Source organism: Protopterus annectens, chromosome 14.part0 (assembly GCF_019279795.1).
Source record: "Protopterus annectens isolate FY-2018-M chromosome 14.part0, PAN1.0, whole genome shotgun sequence".
In the NCBI taxonomy this organism is placed as follows: domain Eukaryota; kingdom Metazoa; phylum Chordata; order Ceratodontiformes; family Protopteridae; genus Protopterus; species Protopterus annectens.
Window position 1 is genome coordinate 608,375,442 of NC_056748.1, and position 25,100 is coordinate 608,400,541.

General features: G+C 38.7%; 1 protein-coding gene across 3 annotated transcripts in view; it reads left to right on the plus strand.

Annotated features, from left to right (window-relative positions):
* LOC122789133 (WASH complex subunit 2A-like) overlaps window positions 1-25,100 on the plus strand; it is a 2,558,205-nt gene that overhangs the window by 17,817 nt on the left and 2,515,288 nt on the right. For all 3 annotated transcript variants that reach the window (XM_044056354.1, XM_044056357.1, XM_044056356.1), the window contains exon 2: window positions 17,239-17,376. In XM_044056354.1, coding sequence (XP_043912289.1) covers window positions 17,239-17,376 — 138 coding nt within the window. The remainder of the gene's footprint in view (window positions 1-17,238; window positions 17,377-25,100) is intronic.

Sequence of the window (25,100 nt, forward strand, 5' to 3'; positions counted from 1 at the left end):
CACATGGGCAGGAGACACCCCCCCAATACCACCTTATTCATATATGTTAATCCTAACCTTTTTCCTGCTCCTAACAATAACCATGAGCGATGACTCCTGAAATGTAAGTAAAGTGCATTTCTCCAAATGTTTTAACTGTATAGCAGCTCTCTTGCAATATTACAGTTGTGTGAGATGGATTTTCACTGTCACCAGGTGTTTTTTTCTGTCTTCCTGCTGTTGTGAAGTTGGTACAAAAAAGTAAAACTGGTGTGTGGTGCTAAATCTTCCTTATGGGAGGAGAAAGGAAGCTTGTCCTTCAAAAAAAAAAAAAAAAAATGGTTGTTCCCTACAATTTTGTTAGTTTTGAGTTGTCCTCCTTATTTGCAAGATGTTTTTATTTCATCATCCTGAGTGGATTTGTGTGCATGTTTGTGTTGATATACATGCATACATATTTAATGTGTCTTACTGGTATTTGAATGCTCATGCGGTTCAACATTTGTAGGTTGTGCTTCGAAATTTAAAATATACATTTAGTCAAATCTGTGAGATTTCAGAGACCAAGTGTAAGGCTTGAAGATTTAGGAGGCGAGAGTTTGTGTTTAAGTCTGTACACATGAACAGAATGTGTGGGTTAGGTTAAGGGGGAGTTTAAGCAAGTTGTTTGAGTGTTAGGGTTAGAGTAGTGATTAAGGTAAATGATAGGGGTAAATGGTGTGTGTGTGGTGTGAGATACTGTATGTTTTCTGTGTCAGAGATGTAATCTTGTGAAGTGGTAGTTTTAAAGAAATGTTTTTCCTAAAGTTAAGTGTAGAGTTGTGGTTAAGGTTAGCTTGGTAATATGGAACAGGTATGGCTAGTATTAGTGGTAGGGTTAATGAATTGGAAGAAGAAATTGTGTTCCTTTATCAGTTTATCATTTGATATTTTTACCTGCCTAATAAATTAGGGTTGATGTTTTTCAGTTTGAACTTCCAGTACTTTGATTGTTGAAGGTACAAGCAGAAAATGATTGACTTCAACAATTGGCTATGTTTCTGGTGTCATTCTAAGGGGATCCAGTATCTGTCTGCTTGGGATGACATGATGGACAGACCTCGATGCTTTGCCAGAGATGGCCTGCGTCTGTCACCCCTTGGTTTCTGGGTACTGGCTAAGGCTCTTGCCACCCCTATAGTGCCTTTTTTAGGCAATGTTCCAAAGACCAAATTACCACTGTAACACCTATAAATAAATGCAATCTGAGGGTCATGTTGCTCAATGCCAGAAGTCTAAATCTTGAGATACACTTGCTGGAAGCACTCCTTAAAATGGAGAACACCGACATTTGTGCTGTAACGGAGACCTGGTTTAAAGCAGCAGATAGCACCCCTGCACTACCAGGCTATAACTCATTCCACACCTTTCGGCCCCAGAACATGGACCGAAGCTCCAAAGGCTGTGGTGTCTCCATATTCATAAAGGATATGCACACCTTCAGACTGGTAGCCCAGCATAATGCATCTGAGATACTTCAGGTACAGCTAACACTGGGTAAGACGGCAATTCAGATCATAGCCTGCTGTAGGTCCCCAACCATGTCCCAAGACTCTCACTCCACGTTCCTAAGCATTCTGGAATCTGTTGGGGTCCAACCCAACACTCTCATACTAGGTGACTTCAACTACCCCTCCATCAAGTGGGAAAACTACTCATGCACCTATACATTGGCCCAAAGCTTCCTGGAATTCATCAATTCCAATGCCATGGACCAGCTCATTCTTACCCCCACTAGAGGAAGCAACATCCTTGGCCTGGTTATTACTAACATGGGCAATCGTTGCTCTACACCAATAGTCAATTCTTCCCTGGTTAGATCCGACCACAAACTAATCACCATGGAAATCCACATCTCCCCCACACCCCCCACAAAGGTAACCACCATGAAAAACTTCTCCAAAGCTGACTTTGGGCTCCTAAAAACAGAGGTGGCTAACTTCATGGCACCTATGTCAATGGAAAATAGATGTACGACTGCCGAATCATACACCAATGCATTGTACGAACACGTACATAAATGCATGGAACTAGCCATACCCAACAGAACAAAGACGCTCTCCTCTTAAAAAAAAAAAAAAAAAAAAAAAAAGGAAGCCAATCTGGTGGTCCTCTGCCATTAATAAATTCTACAATAGAAGGAAGAAACTGTTGCAGGAAAAGGTGAAGTCCCAAGACTGGAAAAACTCCCTTATTGGCCTCAACAAAAAGTTGAGATCCCTCATCAAAACCTCTAAAGCCAGCTATGAAGGTAGAATTGCGGCAGACACTAAAACAACCACAAAGCCTTTTGTAGTTAAGTCAAGAATCTCCATGGCAATATCCAGGTTTGCTCGGAGTTACTGCACAATGCTACCTCCTATACTGAGCCAACAGATATTGCCAACAGATTCCATGCCAACTTTAACCCTCTCTCCCTCCCTCCCTAAAGGGCCAATCACAATACCGGAGGACTGCCCAGGCACCCAGTATTACTGCAGCATAGGTTAAAGCTGAATTGTCCAATGCCAAGAATGCAGCTTCTATGGGCTCCGACAATGTTCCTGGATATGTTCTTCATGAACTTCAAAGTGAACTGGCACCACATCTGTGTGCCCTGTTCAATCACAGCCTCACCTCAGGCTTTGTCCGTACAAAATGGCACACTGCTACAATCATCCCTCTCCATAAAGGGGGAGTGACTACATACCCTGGTAATTATCTTCCCATTAGCCTGACAAGTCTGATGTGTAAGGCTGTGGAGTGCATCAGCATGGACCTAATTAACAAGGATATAGGGAATCTCCAAACTCTAGATCCCACTCAATTTGGTTTTGTGAAAGGTAGATCATGCCTGCTCAACTTGGTTGATTTCTTTGAGTCCGTTACCAGAGCTGTGCATGACGGCAAGGCAGGTCATACAGCATACCTCAATCTGGCCAAGGCCTTTGATACCATTCCCCACTCAGGAATTATTGATAAACTCACCAAACTAGGCATCAACCCCTGTATCACTAGGCGGGCTACAAACTAGCTCACGGATAGAACCCACAGTGTGAAAGTAGTGGACTCCCAAGTCAGACTGCCGACCAGTCACAAGTGGAGTCCCGCAGGGATTGGTCCTGGGTCCTCTCCTGTTTGGCATCTACTTCTCAGAAGTCCAGGCCAACACGGAGGGACTCTGGCTGACCAAGTTCCCAGACTACTGTAAGCTGGGAGCCATTATTAACTCCCCAAGTGATGTAGACATCCTAAAGGAAGGCCTCACTCAGACCAATGACTGGTGTCGAAACCATGGCCTTAAGCTTAATGCCAAAAAATGCGTTGTCATCCCCTTTGGGAAAAACTCAGTTCTTACTAATTATTATTACTACTATTATTATTATTATAATTAAGTTAAAGTTAACCTCTCTACCAGCTTCATCACAGCATTTAGTAATGATGCTGGAAAAATTTGTAATACCTTGACCAAAAATTGGCAATTTATCAGGAATGACGCTCTCTTGTTTGAAAAGTTAGGACCTTTCCCTAGAGTAGTGTTTAAGAAGGGAAGGAACTTAAAAGAACTTCTACAATCTAAACAAAAGTTACAATTTTCTAAATGTAAAGGGTCCACAACCTGTGGAACCTGTAGTTGGTGTCACCTAGTCAGAGTAGGTCTATCCTTCTCTGTCAATGACATAAAATATGATATTAAACACACAATTAATTGCAACACGAAATCAGTAATTTATGGAGCATTTTGTAATGCATGTCCTGCTTTTTATATTGGCAAGACAGATCGTAAACTACGTCAGCGGATTTACGAGCATGTCTATGCCATGAGGACTAACAAACAAGAGAGCGCTCTAGCCAGACGTGCTAAATTTTCCTGACCATAAGTTTTCCTTTATGGGAATAGATCATATTCCCATGAGCATTAGAGGAGGCCCTCTGTCCTTATTGTTAGAATTTCGTGAACTAGAATGGCAAATTAAACTAAATGCATTTTATAGCCCTGGTTTAAATGATAACTGCAACATCTCAGTAGTGTTAAAAATGAGAAGTTACACCAAATAATCTGTTAGCTTTTCTAGTATGGTTGTTTTAATGTGATTATGATTGAGTCGCAATGTTTTTAAAGTTTACTGATTATGGTCAGTTAATTTTTGTATTACTTTTGTATTTTATATTTGATAATTTATTGAGACAGTTCATTTACCAATTTTACTTTGGTTACTATTTGATTGATATTAAACAGAAGCATGTAAAGTGAAGTGGAGCGCCAGAGAGGAAATGATGTCTTTTGACACACCTCCTTTAATTTTAAATGTATTGCCTGGCGCCAAACCTTTTACATCCTTCATTGTTTTGGTTTGTTTCTGAGGAAGCTGCGCTTTTGTTTTAGCAGCGAAAACGCTTTTATTTTTGTTAATAAAGTCGCGTTCAGACTAAGAAATCGTTGGACTTTTTCCTGACTGGATTTTGGTGATACTGTGTTCTGCAAACCTCCCGGCTTCGTTTTTTATAGTTTGTAGTGCCGGTGTCTGCTTAGTTTGTTGTTAGTTTTGGGTTTGGGTTTGTAGATTTGGAGCAACTTTTGGTTAGAGCTTCTTATTTGTCTGGAGGGAGAGTAGCAGGAGATGAGTGGCATGAGTGTTAGACAATATGAAAGCAAGTAAAGGATAGAGTAAATAATGGAGAGCTGTGAGAGTTAAAGTTGGTGAGGTAGTTCTAACCAGTTCATTAATCTTAGAGAGATGCAGTGATGGAATTTATAGTTTTGATGCGCTGCAAAGCGAGCGATTTTTTATTGTAGGTGATTTCAAGTTTGGTGATAAGGGTAGAGTCAAGATCAGTAAGGATCTGGGAGCCATACATAAGACTGAGTAGGAGGTACGATTTGAGGGTGTGTAATCTTGGCTTCAGAGGAAAGGAATTTTTTAGATCTGTAGAGGAGTCCGAGTTTTTGATGGGTCTTTTTGATAGTTATTGATATGTATATAAAATTTCAATTGATCGTCTGCAGTAATTCCTAAGAGTTTGATGCTAGGTTCTACTTGTGTGGGGGGGGGGGGGTGTTAAGAGATAGAATAGTGAAAGTAGATTTGATATATGCCAGATTTTTTGGGAGGAACAGTAGCAGTTTGTTTTTTTTTTTTTTTTTTTTTGGATCGAGTATGAGCTGATTGTCAGCCATGTTTCGATTGAGTTAAAGGCAGTTTGGGTGGCAGAACGGAGTTCAGAGAGGGAGCTGGCTGTAGTAGTAAAGGTCGAGTCATCAGTGTATTGAACTAATGAAGACTGGGGGAGGAAGAATAGAGTTTGTTAGTGAAAATATTAGAGTAAAGGCCCTAAAATAGAGCCTTGAGGAACTCCCATTTTGACTGGTAGAGGTGGTGAGAGTGCAGACTGCCATTTTACAGATTGGGTTCGATTGCAGAGGTAGCTAGAGAACCATGAAATAGCTTCAGGGGAGAAGTTAATTTCTTGTAATTTGTTTAAAAGGAGAGGATGAGAAAGTATCATATGCCTTGGACATATCCAGAAATAGGCATAAAACTAGCTTGTGGTAATCCCTGGCAAGAGAGACTGTGTGGAGAAAGGATAAGAGCTCTGTGGTAGTGCTATGTCTGGGCCTGAAGCTATGTTGAGTAGGAGTTAGAAGGTTATGTTTGGTAAGATATTGCATGACTTGTTTGTGAACATACTTTTTGAGAACTTTGGAACGAGGGGACAAGATAGCAGTGGGACGGAAGTTCGAGATATCTGAGGAGTTGCTGCCTTTGTGTGTTGGAAGGGTGTGAAGCTGCTTGCATATAGCTGTGACTTTTCTTTCTGTGATTGAGCGATTTAATTAGAATAGGTACTGGTAGGGTTTGTATCCCAAATTAATAAAATTACATGATCTCCTTCTATGTGTTAACCTATTCAAATATTTCATGGAACATAAATCTAAATTCGGACCCAACAGACCACCTTCAAACAGGCAGCACAATCAGCATTCCTTACTTAGTAATTCCCAATTAATAAACCCCAAGCTCTTCACACTTACGCAGTCACAAGCATCCTTAACACTTTTTAATTCACCCCATCACCTCCAACAACCAGTTATCTCTGTACCAATCCAACTTCTGCCAAATAAAAATTTTTCAAACTCTCTCTTAAATGCCTAAGCATGAACAGTACAATTGGCAATATTGAAGCCTGTCTCAGAAAATAATCCAGTTTATACTATATATGAAAACTGGTTGAAGTCCAGTGTTTGCCTCTCAACCTGCATACACTATCATTATGACAATTATATGGACAGTAAAACCAAAAGACAGATGAGGAATGCGTGATACTGGCTAAAAGCACCCAAGTTGAAAAACACCCACAGTGGCAAACAGACACAGTAAAGCAGATAAGGACTCAAACTGCAGTCTGATCAACCTGTGTATAAGGACTCAAAGTACTACTGGCTGTGGTTCACTTCCCCGCTTTCCTCAATAGCAACCTTCCAGGCTGTAATATTGGAAGTAAATGCCAAGCTACAGAACATAATTATTTCATGACTCAGCATATGTGTCAGTCTGATTTAAATATGCCCATGTTGTGGTGTTCCTTTCCCAGTGCAATCTTCATCAAATGGTCAGTCACCCCATAAGACTTATCAGTACAGTGATAACCTGACAAAATTTCAAGCCCCTGTAAACCCTGAGAACACTGCTCCCTATGCAGAACTGTCGACAGAAACCCTGTTAATAGCTGTATAGAGGCAGCTGTACCCATCAGGAAGAAGTACAGACTAACTCAAAAAACAAGCCACCCTGATATAATGAAGTAAATCAGTAGGCTGTATAACAGAAGGAAGAAAATTGTGGCAAAAATTAGGAGATGCAGCACCCAGCAGGATAAAATCACTCTCATCAAACTAAACAAACCTCTCTGAGGACGAATAAAGTCTACCAAAGCCAGTTTTGAGGTGAATTTGGCCTCACAGGCCAAGGACAATCACAAGGCATTCTTTAGCTATGTCTTAAAACCTCAGACAATACGCAATTGTGTGCAGAGCTCATTGTTAATGGAGCAACCTATACTGAGCCAGAAGATTTATCAAAACCTACTGGCCGATTCCGCTCCAACTTTACCCCTCTCTCCCCCTCAACCTTCCCTCAGGAAATATCAAATATAACTCCCCCTGCTATCACTAGGGTACAGGTCCTTCATGCACTGTCTAAGGCCAAGAACACTGCATCAGTGGGCCCAGACATTATCCGAGGTCCCCTTCTAAATAGCATGAAACATGACCTATCAGGGCCTGTGAAATTTCTGTTTAACTACAGCCTCCAAACAGTCTTTGTGCTACATGAATGGAGAACAGCAACAGTCATCCCTCTGCACAAAGGTGGGCCATCTGTAGAGCCCTGGAAACTACAAACCCATAAGTCTCACTAGTCTTGTATGTAAAGCCATGGAAAGAATCATCATACACATGATCAATAGTGATATAGTAAACCTCCAGATACTGGACCCAACCCAGTTTGGTTTCGCCAAGGGCACATCAAGCCTACTCAGTTTGGAAGACTTCTTTGAGAAGGTCACCAAAGCAATAGATGAGGGCAAAATGATTCACACCATCTACCTTGATGTGGCCAAGGCATTTGACACAGTACCCCATTTGGGCATTGTTGACAAACAAAAGTGGTTGGATACAAACTTGTGCATCACCCGGTGGATAGCCAACTGGCTTGCAGACAGGACCCAGGAAGTTAGAACTGGGGAGTCGACCTCTACAAAGAGGCCAGTCACAAGTGGAGTCCCTCATGGATGAATCTTTGGACCTCTCCTTTTTGGCATTTACTTCTCTGACGTCAAGGCCAGTGTCAGTGTGGTCTCTGTCTGGTTACATTTTGCAGAGCTTTCCAAATTGGGAGCTGTCATTGAATCCCACACTGACACAGATGTTCTCCAGGAGGGGCTGACACAGACAAACAACTGGTTTCAGAGCCGTGGACTAAACCTAAATGCCAAGAAATGCGTAATAGTATCCTTTGATAAGTCATCCACCCCTGGTAACCATCATATTGACAACACAGCCCTTACAGTTGACCCAGTAGTCAGGACTTGGGGACACACAGATAGCAATCTAGCCTTTCACCATCACGTGTCTACAGTAGTGGGGGAATCCTTCTATGTTGCGCAGCCTATAAACAAAAATATGTCATCTGAGTCCAAGGAAGTCATTGTTCCACTGGATTCTGCATTCATCAGACCTATTATTGAGTACAATGCCCCCTTTGGTATGTGCCTAACCAGACATATCCAACAACTGGAACATCCACACACATACACACACACACACATATATATATATATATATATATATATATATATATATGTGTGTGTATATATATATATATATATATATATATATATATATATATATATATATCCCCATTGTTTCTTTGTGAATTGTTTACCCAGTCTATTTTCCCAATCCTTTCTAACCTTCTCTGATTTATTATTACAGTTATCATGCAGTAGTTTATATGCTTTGCTAATTATCCCCTTTTTAACAGCAGCTTCTGATCTGTATTCTACTAAAATCTGTACCAGTGCTGGTCTTTTACTTAGGATCCCCCTATTTCTTTCTCTCTGCCTATACTCTATCAGTCTGTGATAGAGAAGGCACTCTAGTCTGAAGTCCAAATAAATTATTGGCCTCTTCCCATTCTAATGCCTTTCACTTTCTCATTATTTGCTCCCATTATCTTGGTTCCTTTGCCAGTTTTCTTCAGTAAATTCTGCCCCCCCCCCCCTTGTCTGTATCCCTAATTGCAGTCATCCTTATCGACAGAATCTCCTTTCTCCATTCCTGTGTTGGCTTAGTTCTTAAAATACTTTCTGCAATTTTATGAATATAATGTTCTGTATGGTTGTTATTTTCCTTGTAGCCTTGACTAATAATTGGCACGTATTAGTAGAATAACTGATTAATATATCCCTAATAACCTAAATGGTCACTTCCTTTGGGAGCATTTGCTCTCATTTAGCGCGCCAGGAATGCCACTGAAATTAAAGAAGACTAAATACATGCAGATCTATTGCACTCAGTCCTCTTATTTCAGTCACTGATACCAGCTTTTAATATTCTTAATTCACTGTTAAAGAAAGGGAGTACTGTATGAACACTTACCAGCTACCAAGAAGAGGGTCAGAGGAAATCCCTGCTCATGGCCTACTACTAACCTCAAGTCCTTAATGAAAGAGATGGAGGGATGAAACCTGGGAAGAGTGGAAGACTACCCAAAAACACACCTACTATACCAGCTTCCTAACACTTAGAAAAATACATACTAGAAATTAAGGAAATCAAAGCCTGTTAAGCTAAGAACTGGTTTCAAAACCCAAAGTCATTCTAGAAACTCATAAGGGACAAATCTTATTTAAATGCCACCAAAGATTCCCTTAGTAGCAACCTAATCAACATGTCAGAGCTCAAATAGTTTAAAAAGGTAAGCACCCCCAGTCATCCTACCTTATTCAGAAATAATCTCACAATCAGTACCTGGATAAAACCCCCTATGTCACAAAAACTTCTACTTTAGACAAATAATGAGGGAAGTGGCTTAAAAAAAATTAAAAGTGGAAAGACATTCTAAACCCTAACAGCACGTCCTCACCTTCCAAATGTTGTGTGCTAAACCCCTAGTTAAGCCTTGGGTCTACATTTTCAACTTGTCAGTTATAGCAGGTGTAATTCCCAAATGTTTTCAGCATCATTTCATAATTCCCATCCCCAGGAAACTATCTCACACCTGCACTACAGTTTACCACCTCCTTTCCATAACTTCCCAGTTACAAAACTTGAAAAACTGCAGTATGCCCAGATTTTTCACCACAATAAATACAGACTTATTGCAACTTGCAGTATGAATTCAGGAACTTTGTAAGTCTTATCAGAACATTTGAAAGTGTAAACTTCCAAATCCTGTTACAAAACTCGAAAATGTTCAATACTGCGCTAAAGTAAATTACTGGTTTACAACTACCTACAAAGTAGAACATTCAAAGTGAGAGCAGGTAATCTCACTTCCTGTGAAGGATACTTTACTGCAGGAGTTCCACAAGGGTCCATCCTTGATCCAGTTTTATTCTCTGTTTTTATACATGACATTAATATAGTAAACCCCCCCCAGTAATGTCCTCCTGTGTGTTGACAATATCATACTCTGTAAGTCAGGACCCAATACTTAAGAACTACAGCATTCCCTACAAAATGACTTCACCTCTATCCCTCTGGCTACCTAAAAAGACTGGAAAACTGCCATTATAAAATTTGGGACTCCAGGTAAACTCGCATCCTCTAGTTCCCAAAAAATTGTCCCGCCCCTCCCAGTAACACAACAGTTAAATCTAACACTATAAATGTCTTGGTCTTGCACTAGACACCACTTTTTCATTAAGACTTGTACACCTTTAGATTTAATTACAGCATTCGGTGTTCTTGGGTAGGAGTCTATCAGCATGGCACATCTTGACTTGGCAATATTTGCGCACTCTTCCTTGCAGAAACGCTCCAAATCTGACAGATTGCGAGGCATCTCTTGTGCACAGCCCTCTTCAGGTCCGCCTGTGACGATTGGGGAGATGTGGGCAAAGGCTGCCAGCCTAGTCAAATAGAATTTAATATATAATTCTATGAACTGTATAAATAAATGTAAAATACAGGCTTGTGTTTTTAAATGTAAGAAAACACTGTGAAATGTGGAACTGCAAAATATGTGACAACATTGCACTCTACTGGCCCAGTAAAGCATGTTGTTTCCTTTCATGTTAGAATTTGGCCCAAGGGCGGTTGGATAAAGATTTCATGCCCATTGTTTTAAGGCTAAAGTTTATGACTAGAATTTAGATGTGGAATGTGCTTTTATTGCTTTAGTTTCTGTTAGTATATACATGTGAAATGTCTCTTATCATTGTAAGTTTCTGAGGAGGGGTTAGATGGCTAAATAATACAGTTTGTGGCCTGAGAACTCAGACCAGGTGTTAAAATAATGCAGTATGAATACTGGGAAAACCTAAGTGTCAAAAATGATGTAATTTTGGGAGGGCCTTAGAGGCAGGTTTGTTAGTAATGTTTAAATTCTATTTCTCACGAGAGACCTAGAGCATTTTGATCTGGACATCTAACTTATCAGCACTTTACTTATGCTCACATGTAAGTTTTTAGCACTGTGATATCTTGTAGGAGTAGTTAAAGCTAGTAAAGATTAATTAGGTATTTTTCTTTGAAACCAGACCTGTCCTACTGTATTATTTTAAGTTTCTGTGTGATCTGTGAACTCTTAGATATCCCTGTGGTGTAGTAGATTTGTCTTGTGTTTTAATTATTTATTATTAAATATTTTTAAAACCTTCTACCTGTGGCTGGTTTGTGTAGAGATGAAGTATGCTTTAGAGTACATTATATATTTATAGAGTTTACTGTCTAAGCCCTTCCAATAAGCCTTTGACTGTATAGTCACATTTACCATTGGATATTAACATTTCACAGTAATAATTGGACACCCTTATAAGGGCCTTTTAGTAGCTGATATTATTAACTGGGTGGTGGCAGTAATTACTACCGTATAGTCTAGGTAAAGGGGCACAGCTGGAGAATCTGTCAGCCTTGTTGTATAAATATTATCTCAAAGTGTGTGTGTGTTGTGTCAGCTACTTGGACAGGGACACGAAGCGCTGGTTGGACGGAGAGGGTACTGGAGGTCCTAGCTTGCCCAGATAGGCTGAGACCTGGACCCTGTAGCTGTGCCAGTGGGGAATCTTATTGGGGACCTGGTGAGCAAGGGAGCAGCCAGCCCCAGACTGACTATGATCTCTGTGTGCACTTAAGGGAAAATGTACTTCACTGTGTATATTAGTTATCCTTTCCTCTTCTAGGCGACTACCTCCCTGGTGTTAGTGGGTGAGGATTGAGGCTCCTTGATTGCTGGGCCAGGACATCGTCACACAGTCCACAGATTTTTTTTATTGGATTTAGGTCTGGGCTCTGGCTGAGCCATTCCAAAACTTTTACATTTCTTCTGGGGAAGCCATTCTTTTGTTGATTTGGATGTATGCTTGGGGTCATTGTCATGTTGAAAGGTGAAATTCCTCTTCATCTTCAGCTTTCTAGCGCACGCCTGAAGGTTTTGGGCCAAAAGTGACTGGTATTTGGAACTGTTCATATTTCCCTCCACATTGACTAAATCCCCAGTTCCAGCTGAAGAAAATCAACCCAAAAGCATGGTACTGCCACCACCATGCTTCACCGTGGGGATGGTGTTCTTTAGGTGACTTTTTGGAATTGTGGTCAAAAAGTTCAACCTCTGTCTCATCAGACCATAACACATTATCCCACATGCTTTTGGGAGACTTGATATTTTGTTTTTCAAATTTTAGCCAGGCCTGTATGTTTTTTCTGTTTAAGAAAAGGCTTCTGTCTTGCAACCCTGCATCATAGCCCAGACATATGGAGAATACAGTAGATTGTTGTCACATGTAGTGCACAACCAGTACTTGCCAGAAATTCCTGCATTTCCTTCAGTGTTGCTGTAGGTCTCTTGGCAGCCTCCCTGACCAGTTTTTGTCTTGTCTTTTCATCAATTTTGGAGGGACATCCAGTTCTTTGCAACTTCACTGCTGTCCCATATTTTCTCCACTTTTTGATAACTGTCTTCACTGTGTTTCATAGTATATCCAATGCTGTGAAAATTTGTGTACCCTTCTCCTGACTGATGCACCTCAACAATGAGATCCCTTTGATGCTTTGTAAGCTCTCAGCGAACCATGGCTTTTGCTGTAGCAGGCAAATGAGTAAATGTCAGGAAAATCCTGCTAGGACAGCTGAACTTTATTTGCGGTTAATCAGTCTCTAACTGATGGCAGGTGTGTACCCAAGAAAACTGAATGCTGTAATTAAATCAAAAGGTGCTTCAACAAAGTATTAGTTTAAGAATGTGCTCACTTGTGCACCCAGCTTATTGTACATTTTTTATTTTTTTATATTTTTTCCCTTAACAGATTTGTTTGTTTTTCAATTGAATTGAACAGGTTCTAGGTCACATTAAAGGTGGAAAGTTTTGAAATTATTTCTTGTGGTCTCATTGTTTTATATCACAAAAAGCTGGCATATTGACAAGGGTCTGTAAACTTTTTATATCCACTGTATGTGTGTGTGTTTGTGTGTGTGTATATGTGTGTGTGTATATGTGTGTGTATATGTGTGTGTGTGTATATGTGTGTGTGTATATGTGTGTGTGTATATGTGTGTGTGTGTGTGTGTGTGTGTGTGTGTGTGTGTGTGTGTGTGTGTATGTATGTATGTATGTGTGTATATATATATATATATATATATATATATATATATATATATATGTATACGCGCATACACATATATGTATGTGTGTGTGTGTGTGTATATATATATATATATATATATATATATATATATATATAAAATATAAATGAACCAAACAAATGGGCAGCGTGAACAGTCCAGAATAGTAATGCAAGTTTATTAATTTCCAAAAGGTAAGTGCTTTTGGCTGTAATACCAGCCTTCCTCAGACAACCATTACAATAAAAACAACTTGCTTTATAGTAAATCTTGCTTGCTAATGACCATTCAATTATCCAAGTAAAATTAATTATAATATATATGTTAAAAACCAACACTAAAACTCTAGATATTTTAATTTATTACATAGTATAGCAGACCGGATTTCCGCTGTGGCGACCCCTAACCGGGAAAAGCCGAAAGACACAACAACAACACAGTACCCTAGCTATTATAAACTTTTAACTTTAAAATACTTAATAGAATCATTTAAACCTGGGAATTGTGTAGCATTTAATAAACTTGCCACCAATATTCCCTTGATTCTAAAAATATTTTCCAGGGATCTCTTCTTGGAGTTTGTCAAATTTGCTCTAATATTACAAACTTAAATTTATGTGTTGGATTATGCTCTATGTGACTATAAAGTGCATTAGTATGTGAATTTTTATTGATGCCATGAATGTGCTCGTATATGCGTTGTTTTAACTTTCATTCCGTTTTCCCTATATAATAGGCAGAACAATTTGAGCATATTGCTGCGTGTATGACACCTATTGTGTTGTATTATTATTTCAGGACATTATAACTGTGTGTTCCCATTATGGATAACTCATCCACTTCTAAAATATACCTGCAGTATGTACACGTATTGCATTTTCTCATTTTGACTGAGTTTTTACAACAAAATTAGAGCATACATTACACCAATCTTTTAGATTCCAGTCCCTTTTATAAATAACCATAGGTTGTGTACCCAAAATTTGGGTTAGGTCTCCGTCACCTGTAATAAATGTCCAATTTTTACGCATAAGACTAATAATATCTGCAGTATCATCTGTGTATGTCGTTCTAAAACCTGTATTACCATACTTGTTTGTATTTGACTGTTTCATTGTCTGAACTATAGTTGAAGGTTATCTTACAGAATATGATTCTGATTCAACAGTAGTACATGTTGATAATAAAGGTTTATATAAACCTATATTTCTTTTGTTCACCACCTTAGTGATAATACTATCTACAAAATTTTTGGGATAGTCCCTATTTAAAAACATATTACCAATATATTGACATTCTTCTATAAAATCATGTATATCAACCATCCGGGCTGCACGAACCATTTGTCCCTTTATAACAGCTTTCTTAACATGATATGTATGATTACTGGTAAAATGTAAAAACTTATTAGTGTTTTTCCTAAATATACCAGCTTTCAAATAGCCTTGTAATATGTCCTTAGTTAACATAACATCTAAATATGATATCCTATCATGTCCCAAGTCATGTGTAAACTGTAAAAAATCAGTACAACTATTCATTAAGTGCATAAATTCGGCATTCGAATCAGAATCATATTCTGGCAGCAGTGGGTACAAAATTTGCCCCAGTATACGCTGATCTGTTTATGGGGTACCTAGAGTGTAGTTTGATATATGATGACAATATTCCCTTGAAGTCTGATTTGCTAATGTGGCGACGTTATCTTGACGATTGCTGGGTCATTTGGTCTGGCTCTGAAAATAGTTGGAAAATGTTTGTAGAACATTTGAATTTTAATGTATTTGACATTGTTTTTGTGGATAGGATGGAAAGAGTACCTATTGATTTCTTAAATGTACATGTTACAAAGAACAATGATGGGACCCTGAGTATGGGGCTTTATAGAAAACCATTCACTAGGAATTCTATGTTGAGAGCTGATAGTTGCCATCCAAACGCACACTATCTTGAATATACCTAAATGCCAATTTCAGAGGTTACACCACATTTGTAGTAATAATGATGAATATCAAAAAGAAGTTAGACAAATGGGGACTAGGTTTGTCCAGAGAGGCCGTAATAGATGCTTCATTAAAACAGAAGAATCAAGGGCATCCCATTTTATAAAGAAATTTAACACAGATGAATAGACAGAATGGGGCAAAAGTAGAACAAGCCCCATTTAGATTTATAGCATCATATGGTACAAATACATATAAACTATGGGGTATCATTCACAAGCATTGGCATATTCTCAAAACTGATCAATTCTTTGAAGGACATCTTACACAATATTGTAAGTTCGGATATAGGAGAGGCAAAAATCTAGGAGAATCCCTTGCATGGTATAAAAAGGATGGATAGTAAAAAAAAAAAAAACTTGATGATGTTAAAGGATGTAATCCATATGGAAACTGTGTTTATTGTAAAGTTATTTTGAAAACCAAATGTTTTACTTCTATTAATACACCTAGAGTATATGATGTACCACAGTTAATTACATGTCGAACAGAATGGATGATCTATATGGCTGTATGCCAGTGTGGGGTCTTCTAGGTAGGCCAGACGTCTAGGTCTTTTAAGAGCTGAGTAGCCGTTCACCTAAGTGGTATTAAATGTCAACGTGTTCGTAGTGCCCTTTACAAACATAAGATCATACAACTGCACATTTTGTATTTATAGGAATTGACACTATATATATATATATATATATATATATATAGCGAATTTAACAGAAATTGATAAACATAAGGTGTTAAATAAAAAAGAGAGGTCGTGGATTTTGAATTTAGGGGCATTATCTAAACCTGGCTTGAATGAACATTTTTGAAAAATGATATTTGCATATATATCTTCTTTTGGCTGCTCCCATTAGGGGTCGCCACAGCAGATCAACTGTTTCCATTTCTTCCTGTCGTCTGCATCTTGCTCTGTCACACCAACCACCTGCATGTCCTCTCTCACCACATCCATAAACCTTATCTTAGGCCTCCCTCTTTTCCTGTTACCTGGCAGCTTCATCCTTAGCATCTTTTTCCCAATATACCCTGTATCCCTCCGCATCACATGTCCAAACCAGTGTAATCTATATAATGTATGTGTGTACATAGATATATATGTTTTTATATATATAAAATGTGTATGTATACATACATATACACAAACACACACACATATATGTATATGTATGTATGTATATATATATATATATATATATATATGTGTGTGTGTGTGTGTGTGTAAGATCTTGGCATGGATGCCAAGATTTACCCATGAAGCTCTGATTTTGAGGTGAATTTCTTGATATCTGTGTCTCGAAAACATAATACAGTAGAAAGTCGATTAGCTGAACGTAGATTATCCGAAACGTCAATTATTAAAATCAGCCTTCCAAAGTTTTGGGGTAGGAAAATCCTAAAGTCCTGAATATGTAAACATAATACGTATTTGTTTGAGCATGTTTTTTTTAGCTTGTAGCCAGCTCATGTATGAAAATATTCTTTATTGTTTATTGGAATCACTGGTTGAAATGTGTATTCCTGCATGTAGAAAAAAAACAAGATTTTTAGAAGTTTTTGTACCTGTTACAATTATATGTTTGATTATCCGATCTACCCTAGGTCCCAAGTAGTCTCGATAATCGACTCTGTACTGTAAGCAGGTTATGACCGGAGACCTGATCATAACCCTGTTTATTGTATCTATTGATTCAACTTCCCCAAGCATGTGGCACTGACAGTTTTTTTTGCTTGTTTTTCTTTAGAGATTTCTCAGACTGAGTTGGGTACTTACTGCTGAAAATGTGTTGGGCATACTTTTGAATTCTAGTTAGCATAAAGTACTCAATTTAAAATTTGATATAAATATTCTGTATTTATATAGTAGCTTGCATTTAATTTCTGTTACCTTTGTAGATGAATGGACCAGCAGTAACTGTTAATGGGTTGTCTGAACATAATGGCTCTGAAGGTGAACCAGTCTGGGAGAGATTATGGTCTTTGGAAGAAATCCGAAGAACTAGTGGGAACTGGTCTTTGGCTGCTGATGCTGGGGTAGGTAATGCACTACCTATACTATTAACAATATGTTAAAAGTGGAAAAGTTTCTTTGCATTCTGTGCTTAAGTATACGTTTGAGATTATGGATTTTTGAGTTACAGCAAACACTGATAATTTGCAAAAAAATATTATAGGGGAGTAACTTCTACAAATTTTATATCCTGTATAACCCAACTAAATGTGACAGGTTGAAGTCCTAATAGGTGGAAGATTGGTATTTGTTGTACCAAAAACACAGAAAATTTACACTTCCACTGTTTTGTGGCACTCTGTTGCAGTCCTCAGAATTTCACCCAGAACCTGCTCCTGGGAGTTTTCAAATATTTTTTTTTCTATCAAAATGCTTAGAAAACTGAGCACAGATTGGGCTTGGTACTGTCATGTTTATTTTGACAAAATGCCAAGTGTGCTTTACTTGAAGTAATGTATCATGAAAAAACCACCACATACAACCTGAGACACTACTCAGAAGCCACACTATCATTGCCCCTAGAACCAAACTCCACAGCACTGCACATGATTTCTCCTCTCATGCACCTACTCTTTGGCAAAGCTTCCCCATCAACATTAAGGAATTCAACACTTATTCCAAATTCAGAATACAGTTCAAAGATCATTTCTTCATCCAAACCAAATGCTCCTGCTTCAACACAGGACATATCACTTAACTTATTTTAGAGTCTCTTCTCATAAGATTTACTGCAGATTGACCCAGTTTAGAAACTAATGCATATATTGTGCATTGCACTCTGCTTGATGGTGTTAGACTGCGCTTGTTCACTGGAATGAAGCACTGTTTTTTCTATGTAATTATTCTGAACTGTTCTGTTATTGTGTACATTGATATATTTTTTGTTTCTGAAATATTTTGTATTTCAACCGGTCTGAGCATGAAATTGGTAAATATTGATCAGTGCACTGCCTTAGTAAAGAAATATAAATAAGTAAATAAATATGTAATTAAGCTATGCCCATCATGTTACTGACCTATACCTTTTTAATTCTGAGGAGCTGTACGACTGTAATGGGATACGCACAATTTGGTTACTGCAGTGTATGCTTAGTTATATTGGCATTAACATGGCAATGACTACTCTACCATGCATTGTTAAGAGCATTTTAGCAAAATAAGGTTCTGTTTTATTCAAGAACCTTCAGGAGCAATAAAGGCAAATTTACATTATTTATTTTTCATTTATTTATTTATTGTAATTCAGGTGTATAATTTATTGTGGACAGAACACCATTAATTAGTTGCATGTTACTGAATGGGCATACTTGCTACATAAAATAGTGAAGCTGCTTATAGTATGGTTGCTCTCTTTTCATGCCTTTAAGGAAGTATAGGAATTAAACAGTTATATTACTGTTATAATATGGTCTTGGAACTCTGCTGGTTCTCATCGATCAGCATGTGTAATGATTCAGTGATTATACATTATCCAACTTTAGTTACATCATAAATGGTAGTCTGGCAATTTAGTTTATATGATTGATTTAAGGTTATGAGCTGCTAAATGAGCAAAATTTGTCATCTTATGTTGTCCCATCTTGTCTTCATTCTTGCTGGCTGGGTTTGGAGCCGAATCTCTGCTCCGACTCTGCCTGTACTAAAGCTCGAGAGCTTCTACAGGCTTGAGGCGAAGTCCTATCCCATGGGGGTTAGCAGCTGTTCCCCAGATCTCATTTGCCTCTTGAAGCTTCGGGATTGTTTACACTGCCTCAGGCTTGTAAAATTTAACATTTTGAATATTTCTAATGGTTACTTCTTAATAATTATTTGTTTTACTTACTGGTTCTATCGTAATAGCCTTGTGCTATTTTTGGCTCTCTAAACCTTGTATTTTTACCTTTGCGGCTGTCTTTTTCTTTGGGCCTTGTTGTCTCCTCAAGAATCCATTTAAATTAGAGGATTCTTGTCCCTTTTCTTCTTTCCCCTTTTTAGGAGTCCCCATTTAAGTTAGAGGAGTCTCCTCTGATGGAGGATATAGTCGTTTAACTTGGAGACTTCTCCTCCTCTCTATAATTTTATTAGTTTTAAAACTTTTACACAAAAAATGAAAATAAATGCAAGGTAAGGAACTTGTACATCAATACAAGAAAAGGAAATAAAGTACATTCTAAATTAATACAAACCGTTAACAAGTTTTGATTTATAGACCAGCAGTTATTGTAACAAGTACCTTACTCCTGATCGGGTAAAACATTCACTAGGGTGTCCCAGAAAAACATAATATGAATCAGGCCTCCCAGGAGGAGGATAACTTTAATCAGGTAATATACTATTATATAAAGTATAAACTGTTAACTATTTTGGAGGTACACCACCTAAACTAAACTATACATGTCCTAAAAACCTATTTACGCCATATTTACAATATACTTACAACATGGATGTCAGAGGACCTCTCCAAATAAAATGTCTTACGACAATTAGTAAAGTGTAATGTTTACATTATCAAATAATTTTGGACCGTATCTAGTACAAAAAGGATCCAGCTTGGAATGCAAATGTACAAGAAAAGATTTTGCTAGATTTTACTTATTCCGGATTAGATCAAAGAGATTTTCCCAATATTTTTTAAAATATTTTTCTTTTTGCTGTTCGTGCACATTTTGTGCGCTGATATATATGTTGTTGCCATATCCTTAAAGGTTTCCCATGAAATTGGTGAGGGGGTTGATACAATTTTTAGTAATGAAATATTTAAGGAGAACACAAACTGAGACAAGAACATGGTGATGAATACCTTTTGATTTGAATAGGAACAATATTAAGGATCATAGTTTGCCAATAAAATGTAGTTTTCTCATACCCCATTTTTTCTAACTGAATTCTGAGGGAGCACCAGAGTTTATAGATTGTCTTACAACTCCAGAACATGTGTATTATGTCAACATGAGGGAGAGTGCAGAAAGGACATGTTAAGTTTTTATTACATCCGAATTTTTGTAAAACATCTGGGGTGTAGTAAGAGTTATTATTTATCATTAGCTGTGTGTACGTTAGAGTTTTGGAGGGGGTCAAGTTTAGTGTATTTCTGATTGCTTCATACTTAGCTTCGCTAGAGATTTCATCTTGTATTGAATCCCAGTATTTGGAAAATAAAAGTGAATGACTATGTATCATGGACAACACAAGTTTATAAGTATGTGAGATCATTTTGTTTTTTAGGGAGAGCGAATTAATGATTGATTGTGTTAATTGAATATTTTGTTCCATAACTCTGTATTTAGAGAATTTTTGTTTTATAAGTGAGCAGAGTTGTCTTAAAATAGGGTCATATTTATTAGGAGCCCCAAATAAAGTTTTAACCTCTGCTGCATTTTTTTGTACTGTAAAAATGCCAGACTGTAGCCTTCTTGATAATAGGAAAGTTAGGTCAATCATTTTATTATTGATTTTTAAATTTGGATTCAGATGTATGGGTTGAAGAATGGTGATTGTATTTTGCAAATTAAGGGATTTCATCAGATCATGAAAAATAAGATTTGTGTTTTTTAGAAGAGGCAAAAACTTAATGTTAAATTCACCAACAGGTGTGAGAGAGGGGATAGATTGAGGATTAATTTTGAATGAACGTATATAGTTTATACTAGATCTTGACCCATATTGGATACCAAGATTCGTCGTACGGATCATAACTGGCTATTTTTATTAAACGACTTGCGGTAATAATTTGATAATACAGACTGAAATCTGGAAGACTTAATCCATCCTTAGCTTTTGGGATAAGTTAATTTCCTGTATGATATTCTGGTTGATTTAGGGAACCATAAGAATTTAGAAATTGTGGTCTCCATTTTACTAAAGAAGTTTTTTGGAATATTAAGAAAAACAGAGTTTAGATGGAAAAGAGTTCTAGGTAAAATATTCATCTTTATTATAGATTTTGTTAACAGCGAAAGGTTAATATTTGTCCATCTGGTTAGATCATTGTTTGATCCCAAACCTTATAAAGATTAGTTTTCATAGGTTCTTGACAAGAGTGCGTGAAGTTTATACCCAGATACTTTATCGAATATTTAAGAGGTATGTCAGAAAGGGGATAGTAGTATGCTAAATGCTTCTTAGGATTCAAAGGAAAAAAGCCTGATTTGGTGGGGTTAAGTTTATAGTTAGCAACTTTAGAAAAGAGATCAGTAGAGTTTTGAATTTTCTGGAGGTCTGTGTTAGGAAGCTCAAAGTAAATGTTAAGGTCATCCACAAACGCAGAGTACTGTATTTCGATGTTATAGATTTTTGGGATAAGATGATAGGTTATCTGTTTGATCCAGATAAGAAAAGGTTCAAGATACAAGTTAAAAAGATAGTGTGATAGGGGCATTTGTAATTTTAGTAGGATTTGATAATGTTTTATTTATATAAAGGGAAGTAGAGGCATTTTTATACATCATCCTAGAAGTAGAGGCATTTTTATACATCATCCTAATAGTATTAATGACCATATCTGGGAAATTAAAGTTTTCCATTGCTGCATATAAGAAGTGGAGATCCACATTATCAAAGGCCTTATTTGCATCTAACGTTAAAGCGTATCTTGGATGATTATCCTTTTCAAGGAACATTATGCAAAGTGAGAGTATTATCACAAAGTTGTCTTTACTTTATAAAACTCAATTGCTCTGGAGAAATAATTGACGCCATCACTTTTTGATTTCTGTTTGCGAAAATGGCAGCTAAAATTTTCATGTCTACAGTTATAAGGGCAATAGGCCTATAGTTGAGGGTTTGATTTGTCAGAGTTTGGTTTCTGGATGAAAATAGTTTTGGAATTCTTCATATATTTGTCCATAATCCCTTCTGATATGATATGATTATACATGTTAAGTAGGATTTTTGTAAGATTACTGCAGAAAGTTTTGTAAAATTCACCTGTAAATCCATCAGGGCCTGGCGCCTTATTAGGTTTCAGTTTTTTAATAGCTGCAGTTATTTCATTTAGTGTTATAGGGGCGTTTAACTGGGTAATTTGTGTAGAAGATAGTTTTGGGACCTTAAGCTTATTGAGAAAGTCTATGTACTGTTCTTTTTGGAATTGAGTTTTAGGATTTTATCCTCCTCCTTCTCTTGTTAAAAAAAAATATATATATATATTTTTTTTCGATACCTGTTTTTTGCTATCTTTCTCTTTCTATAAAAGATGTAACCTTTTCTAATGTTTATCAAGTGTCCTTTTCCTTAGAGCTAGCATGTCTAAGGAACCAGCTAAGGAACATAAGTCAGGATTCAAAAAGTGCTATTCCTGCACTCAAAAAAAATGTTCATTACTGACAGACACACTAGTTGTGTGTACTGTCTGGGACCACTCTATCTTCAAGATTCTTGCTCCATCTGCTATAGTTTTAGTGCCAGGATCTTGCAGGAGAGGAGGAATAAGTTTATATTGAGGGGCTTATTAAAAGTTGATGAAGGAAATCGGACTAAAAAATTGGACACGACCAAAAAGTCTGCTTCATAGGCTCTGGTGTCTGAGCCGACAAGCAGCACCAAACTTGATACTTCGGCTCCGAAAGTTGGCAGGCCCGAGAAACATGGTTTTCCCTTGGTTCCATTTCTTTCATCAGAACCGTTGCGGAGCCGGAAAAGGAGCCGGTCACCGTCCTTGGAGCCTGTTCGCTCGGTGCCAGTATTTCCTTTACTACAGTCGGTGGCAGGTAGCCACAAGTTTTCCAGTCATTCCTCTAGATCCTCCAGACTATCAGATGATGACATGGCGCAGGTAGTGAAGAGGTTGCTTCGGATCCGGGCCCCAGCAGAAATTCTCTCAAGCCCAGCCCATTGGATCTTGGAGCCAACAAGAGTACCACCAACTATGCTGATTCCTCCTCCGACTCGAATGAGTTTGGAATCAGAGAGTATGGAAGTCGTTGTGCTGGAACTGCCGAAGCCAGTAATCACTACTGATATCTCTGCTCCGACGTTTGCTGCGGTTTCCTCGATGCTTTCGTCCATCGATGGACCTGGGGGTCGACTCTCCCTAGTCGGCTCGGGGGGGGGGGGGTCGGGTCGGACCCTTGTCGAAATCGACTCTCCCACTCGGCACCTCGGCTCAGGCGAGTTCGGCTCCCACATCTGCCTTGGAGTCGCCCTCATTGCTGCGGATATCTCCTGGCTTCTCAGGACCGGAGTCTGATTCGGCCCAGGACCGCAGTGCCTTCGAGGTGATGCGGAGTGTGCTCTCAACTGAGTCTGCCCCACCTGCGGCCCCAGCCTCTCTTCCCCCTAAGGGACTGGTGTCCACCTCTTCATTACCCCTCCATCACCCACAGAGTAGAGAGACAGTGCCCCAGGAAGCCACAATCGGTGGATCCTCTTCTTCTGATACCTCCCCAGAGCATCCCCTCGAGGAGGATCCCTTTGAAGAGACAGTGTAAGAGGAAGCACATAGACTCCCCTGAGTCTGTCACTTCTGATACTGACTTAGAGGATTCAGAATGGTCCCCACGGTCACCCATGAGGATGTCTCCTTTTCAGACATCCTGGAGATCCTTAAGCAGAGGGGGGGGGAGCTGGAAGTCCCTTTCCCCTTCTGAAGAATAGTCTGTATACTTGGAGGCATTTGGCTCTCTCCCCTCCACCTCTTGGGTGTCTCCACCTTTTGGACTCGCTCTTAGGTCAGGTGAGTCGAAAGGTGTGGGACTCTCCGGACTCGGTGGATCCCGTTTCGCGGAGGCCTAATAAGTTCATTACAACCCCGAAAGATAGTCAGTGTTTAACAAAAGGGGTTCCTGCAGATGCACTGGTGGTTGCAGCAGTATCTGTTCATCCACCAAACAAGGATTTTCATAAGATGGACAGATACAGGAAACGTATGTTCTCTTCAGCAGCCTTTACCGTACGGTCGCTGAATTATTTGTTACATTTCACGCGACTTCAGAAGGATCTCCTAAAAGAGCTAGGAGATGCCCTGCAAGGTGCTACAGCCCAGGACTTATCTGATAAAGTTCATTCCCAGATTGCAACCTTAATCTTCATATCTAATTTCTCTATGCACCTCATATCTTATGCAGCTGATGGAGCGAGCAGGGCAGCAGGCACAGGAATAGCTCTTCATAAACATTCCCGGATGCGCCTTTGTGTGTTTGCCGAACCCTTATGTTCTTCTTTTATTGACACTCCCTTTGATGGCTCATCATGTTCGGGCCGAAAGTGAAATAAACTCTCACCAGGAGCCAACAAGATGTTAAGACTCTGCCGTTGGAGTCCGTTTTTTCTGCCCCTACCAGACCTTATCCTAAAGGTCAAAAGAATGGAAAAATGTGCTTCCCTAAGTCCAAAGGAGCCTTATCTGACACTCATGGTGATCTTTCCCCCAGGGGCAGAGGGGAAAATAATGGAAGACGCTGTCCATGCGGCAGAAGGGGTTAGCATAACCAGGGTGACAGAGATACGTTTTCTGGTAGGCCCTTCCAGTGCTCCTGAAAGGAGGCTCTCCTGTCCACCTTTGCAGGCAGTCGGGGGGGGGGGGGATATCGCTGTACCCAGAAGCCTGTCTAAATTTGACTCGAGACAAATTGGTACAGTCCATTATATCCAGAAGATAAAACATCCCCTTCCAATGTCCATCTCATCCGCCAAAGTTTATCCCGGACATTCCACCCGGTCAAAGGGATCAAGCAACACTAGAAATCCAACCGTTACTAGAAAAGAGAGTCATCCAAGAAGTCCCCGGAGACTAACTAGGATCCAGAATTTACTCAAGGTTCTTTTTAGT